Here is a 5,854-nt window from a genome sequence, read left to right as displayed (position 1 = left end):
AAAGAGTTTTTAAACTGTGTGAAGCTTTGGAAACCCCATTCTCAAGCTTATATCTATTGTTCCCAACCCTGCCTGTAAATCAGTATCATCTGATTAAGAAAATGTCCAAGTCCCAGACAGATCTACTTAGGAATATCAGACCTGGCATATTTTTTTTAAGCACCATTAGGTGATTTTGCTGCTTAACGAGCCTGGACTGGGAACCAGAATCCCACATTGAAGTCCCATATTGTATGAAAGCGATAAAACTGAGCCAGGCTGGTTGAACTGGAATTGGAAATAGTGTGGACCCGCCGTAGCTGAGCACCCCTGTGGATCCCCCTCAGGCTCAGGAAAGTACAGCGTGAGAACTACCCAGCCAGTCCATTGCCCTGATTTTACAGGTGAGCACTGCCCACGGGCACTGAGACTTTGTGTGAGCTGCTTTACAGCCTAGCTGGCTCCTCCCACCCAGCAACTCTTTCTGCTACACTCTGGCAGCTCACCCCACAGGGTACTGACACATCTTCGCTAAAATGTTGAGTTTGTCAAAAATCATTTTTGCAGAGTTAGATGGATCTTTCTTTATAAGTTTGTTCTTAAGAACCTAGGTGCTATTCATGTTCTAGTGACCATTTTCAGTCTAAAGCTTGGTTTCTTGTTGCAGAGTAAGTTCATCCAAAGACCAGGACATGAATATAGCAATGATTGAACAGCTGAGAGAAGCAGTGGATTTGCTGCAAGATCCCAACAGGTATGTGTGTCTTTCCTTGGCCCAGGTTTCAGGTGTCAGTAATGTACACTAATTTATTGAGTACATTATCTCAGTTTTTAAGATATTTATACACACAGTATGGGCTTAGCACTAACCACTAACAAAGAAAAGTCATTTTAACTGCCTGTTTTCCCCAGATCCGTAAGTAAAAGAGTCAAACTTCTGGAGGGACTGAGAGCAGTTCCCCGCTTTTCCATCCCTTCATGAAATTCATTCACCCTTCGTGGAATTCATAGGGCAATTTTTGTATAATTCTTAGACAACAGAAATACGGTCAGATTGCCTATTTTATATAGCTTGAAGTTTAAACCCCTGGAATAGAGAAATATAAGAGAGTTTCCAAAAAGGAAAGGCTTGGTTTATCAAGTACTACCATATTTATTTCTGATGGTGCCAAATATATGTTAACTAAATCATGTATTTCTAAAGATTTGGGTTACAAGATAATTTTTTAATTGAATTAGTCTTTATCAATAATAAGCACTTGATATATAAGTATATTTTTTGGTTTCTTAGCTGAGCGTAACGGAATTCCCACAGACAAAATATTTTTCGGTAAAGCAGCATACCTGGTATCAGGTAATAACTACCGTACTAATAGAGAAATAGATCCGAAGCTTATCCCAGGTAAACTATTCAGGGATCCTGGGAATTTTAATGTGAAGATAATGTGGTCTTGTATTGATAATGTGGTGAGCGTGGAAATCACACCACATTCTGGGAATTTATGAACCGGGTGACGAGTGAGTCCCAGAGTGCCATTGAGAGTACACCAGCACTGTTGTCTGGCTCTAAAAGAATAGTTTTAGCTCGGGTTGAGTATGGCTGGAAATCTTTAGCAATTGATTTGAAAAGCATTTCAATTCTGCAGACATTAGTTGAGTGCTTAGAGCATGGAAAGATCTACAGTGTGCACCTTGGGGGATGTAAAGATGAGCAAGACACAGCTCTTCCTTCTAGGAACATAAACTATAGTAATAGACATTGCTTTGAGTAGTGATTTATAAGGGTCATTGATTTAAGTGCTTGAAATGAAGGGGATCCTGACCCCAGATGGAGAAGGGAGGGTGGCTTGGCTGACCTTCCTGAAGGTTGGAGTATTTTACCTGGGCCTTTAATAGCTGACATTTTCAAGGAGAAAGCAAATTCTGGATTGAATTAAAAGCTTACGCAAAGGTACAGAGGTCAGAAAGAATGGAGCAAGCTTGGAAAATCTCAGGCAGAAAAGGTGATCTCCGTGCTGCCTCTGCTTCAGTATCATTTGTAGAACTTTCAGAACACAGACACTCTGCCCGACACCACCTGTGGCACCGGGCGTCTGGCCATTTTTATTTTTTAAAAGTTCTACCAGCGCTCCTGATGTGCAGCCAGGACTGAGACTCACCAGAGAGACCTTTGGGTGTGATGCAGGCGTGACTTCGAATGCTGTGTGGAAGAGCTGAAACTTTATTTTATATGTAGGGGGAGGTAATGATGGTTTAAAAATATGATTATTCATGTGGTTAATTCTCCCTAATGTTTGGCTCAGGGCCTGGCTTATTAGTAAGCACCTAACCAAGGTGTGTTCCTTAAAGAGCTGAGTTTCACATCCTAAAAGAGAGAGAGAGAGAGGGAAATTATAAGGAATGGGGAAGAAGCATGGCTGGACCAGATCAACCAGATACTGGTTGCAAACCCAGCTCTAATACCAGTGAATCTGGGTAAGTTATATAACTTCTCTGTACCTCAGTTTTCTCATCTATAAGATGGGCTATAAGTACTTATCTTTTAGTGTTGTGAAGATTTGAAATAATAAATGAGCTGCTGGTGGAAAGGTAAACAGGCAGAACCACTGCAGAAGACATCCTTGTAGTTTGTAGCGATAGTCTAAAAATAGATATAAAACTTTTGAATTAATTCTAAAAAATATCCTAAGGGACATGACATCCTATGAACAGCAATTCCTAAGGGACATGACATCCTATGAACAGCAATTGTGAGGGGAGAGGCGTTTTTAATAGCAAAATATTTGCAAAAAAGGAAATGATCTAACCATTTGGAGATACTTAAATTTTGGTCATTAATAAGATGGAATATGTGACCAATAAAATGTTTTTTAAACTTCCCACTATATTTTAGATTGCTCATTATATAATGTTAACTTTAAGAAGTATAAAAAATGCATAACGTTTGATCACAGTGATATAAGTAGAATAAAAAATGCAAAAAGTTTGATCCCAATGATATAAATAGAATTAGGTCCCAACTGTATAAGAAGCTTAGGAAAAATTAAAACTAGAAAGTAATATATTAAGATGGATTTTTTTCTGTGGGTATTTCTAAATTACTACTTTTCTTTATGCTTTTAAATATTGTAGATACACAGTGGTAGGTACTGTGGTAGTTCTCTGGTGATTGTTTGAAGTGGATGGTGAGGGTGGGAGGGAACAAACAGTCCAAGGTGTTTTAGACCTGACCCCTCATGTCTCCATCTGAGATGGGGGACCAAGAGGAATGGCAGGTTTTTAGGAAGAGGATGTTGGGGTCAGTTTAGGACCTGCTGAGTAAAATCCAAGGTGGCAACTTGACAACGTCCATTCAGCAGCTAGATGTTTAGGTCTGGGGCTTCGAGGCTTAGGTTTAAAAGTTACTTTCATAAGGTGCTGCCATACCAGAAGTAGTGTAAGGGGATGAGGTTCCCAAGGGCAAGCATATCAATGGGAAGGGAATGTGAGTCCAGGACAGAGCCTAGAAGACATGATGTGACAGAGAGAAGGCCCCACTTGGGCTCAAACTTTATACTGTTTTAATATTTCTACATTTTGTATTACTTTTCCAATAAACTTTTCTTACAAATTCGAGATTACAATGTGAGCCCCAAATTGAAAAACAACAGCCTTGTTTGATGGAAATAGCAGCGGCCAGGGAATGTGGGACTGGAACCAAGTGTAAGATCGGGGTGACCTGGAAGGTGTGGCTCCCCGCTCTGGACCTCAGTTGCATCATCTTTCCTGAGAAGTGGGATGAACTGAGGATCTGCAGATTACTTTCCAGCTTGGAAAGGTCTGAGGCAAAGAGTCACCAAGGATGTCAAGCAAGTCAGCATGGTGGGCGTGGAAGAAAACAGCCTTGAGTAACCTTCCAAGGGATAGTTGGTTTGCGTCTTTATGGTTTGCTATTTTTAAATTATTTACGTTGTAAAACTTTATAGGGATTTGATTTTCTCCCTCAAATAATCCACTAATTTGGCTTCTGCAGATCTTTGTTGTACATCCTGAAATAGATATTATAATACGACAATCCTAACTTGATAATAACGTGTCTTTGTGCCAGTGTAATAGGGATAAAGAAAGAGTCCTGTTTTTGTCCTAATAAAGAGAGGGCACTTCAAGAGGTCACTTATTTCTAGCTGCTTTTGAATAATAGTAATTAAAAGTTTAACACATTAAGGTTTTCCTTTATCTCGTATTTCCTAGATCCAGATTTCTTTGCTTTAGTCAAGCCGCTGATTACAGGATTAAATTTTAGAGTTTTATCTTTCACACAACCTTAACATCAAAAAATTGAGTTGAATATTGCTATCCTGTTTTGCTTTTGTGTTGGTTTCTTAAGGATTTCTGACTGTTGGTTTGATACCATTTTCAATGGGCATGTATAGTATGAACTTATCCCTACTTTTTAAAATAGCTTTATAACTTGTATATGACTTACAGAAATTCCTTATTTTATAGATCTTAAAAAAAAAAGTTCAGCTCTTAAAATCACAGAAATTCAGAAAGTGTAAGACAATTTCAGAATTAAAAATGCATATCAGATTGCTTATGAATTCTTATTTTTTAAATCGAGAGTATTAGGGTCTATCAAAGAGATCTTCCTGTTAAAACAAATGCCCTTGGTACATACACCATAATATAGTACATGTATAGTATAGTATAGAACAACTTTACTTGCTTCTGTAAACGAATAAATTTCTAGAATCAAATTTAGTGTGTGCTACCTATGAATATTATGACCTTATCAGAAATTACTAGTATATTTCAAATAAGTTGGATTTTGATACCAAAGCATATGGAAAATTATATTAAAACTACATTATATGGGCTTCCCTGGTGGCGCAGTGGTTGAGGGTCTGCCTGCCGATGCAAGGGACACGGGTTCGTGCCCCGGTTTGGGAGGATCCCGCGTGCTGCAGAGCGGCTGGGCCTGTGAGCCATCGCCGCTGGGCCTGTGCGTCCGGAGCCTGTGCTCCGCAATGGGAGAGGCCACAACAGTGAGAGGCCCATGTACCGCAAAAAAAAAAAAAAAAAAAAAAAAAAAAAAAAAAAAGTACATTATATTGTATTTGGCACATGGTGGGAAAATACCATGTAGTTTGAAATTTCTACCGTAAACCTTCCATTCTTAAATCTTAACAATAGACATAACTTTTAAATATATGACTAAAAGCAGTAGAATTTATTAGAAGTTTAATACATTTGGTAACACTTTTTTCCCCTCACTCTTCAGATTAAGCACAGATATTACAGAGAGAAGTGTTGTAAACTTTTACCCTGTGGACTCAGCAGAAGACCTAGAATTACAAGACTCTGCACTAAAGTATGTTGACCTTTTTATAACAATATATTTTACCTTTTTACATTGAAATATTTTTGCTTTAAATTCCGCTTTGTATCATTTTTTCCCTCTAATTCCTACAGTGGTCAAATACAGTTGGAGACGTCTCCAGAATGTGAGGTAAGGCTGCTCTTGGATTCACCAGAGCTCTGGTGCAAATACTCTGCCACAGAAGAGTGGCCACCATATTTTATCGAGGTTTATCGTGGGGTGGAACATTTATTAGTGAGATCAATATTCAAATTTGTTCAAGGTCTAGTTTTCAATTTTTTTATAGCTCTAGTTTCTTTAGTTTTCCTGCTTATCTATTATACTCACCTCCCCTTAAAGATGAGAGTTGGCTGTTTCCATTAAGTTCTCTAAATTTTTTATGTCAGGCGGTCGGTCTTAAGTCAGGCCCTGGCAGCTAAGACCCACACGGAAACCTCCTCTGTCAAAAACTGGAGGTAGGGGCTTCCCTGGTGGCGCAGTGGTTGAGAGTATGCCTGCCGATGCAGGGGACACGGG

The 5,854-nt window shown here is 39.0% G+C and overlaps 1 protein-coding gene across 3 annotated transcripts in view; it reads left to right on the top strand.

The window, feature by feature from the left end:
- Positions 1-5,854, top strand: part of LRCH1 (leucine rich repeats and calponin homology domain containing 1) — a 189,915-nt gene that overhangs the window by 143,596 nt on the left and 40,465 nt on the right. For all 3 annotated transcript variants that reach the window (XM_007466449.1, XM_007466450.1, XM_007466448.1), the window contains exons 11-13: positions 647-733; positions 5,240-5,329; positions 5,431-5,467. In XM_007466449.1, coding sequence (XP_007466511.1) covers positions 647-733; positions 5,240-5,329; positions 5,431-5,467 — 214 coding nt within the window. The remainder of the gene's footprint in view (positions 1-646; positions 734-5,239; positions 5,330-5,430; positions 5,468-5,854) is intronic.

The sequence above is a fragment of the Lipotes vexillifer genome, unplaced genomic scaffold, assembly GCF_000442215.2.
Source record: "Lipotes vexillifer unplaced genomic scaffold, Lipotes_vexillifer_v1.1 scaffold384, whole genome shotgun sequence".
Lineage (NCBI taxonomy): Eukaryota > Metazoa > Chordata > Mammalia > Artiodactyla > Lipotidae > Lipotes > Lipotes vexillifer.
Note: the sequence above shows the minus strand (reverse complement) of the source record. Positions and strands in the feature narration are given on the sequence as shown.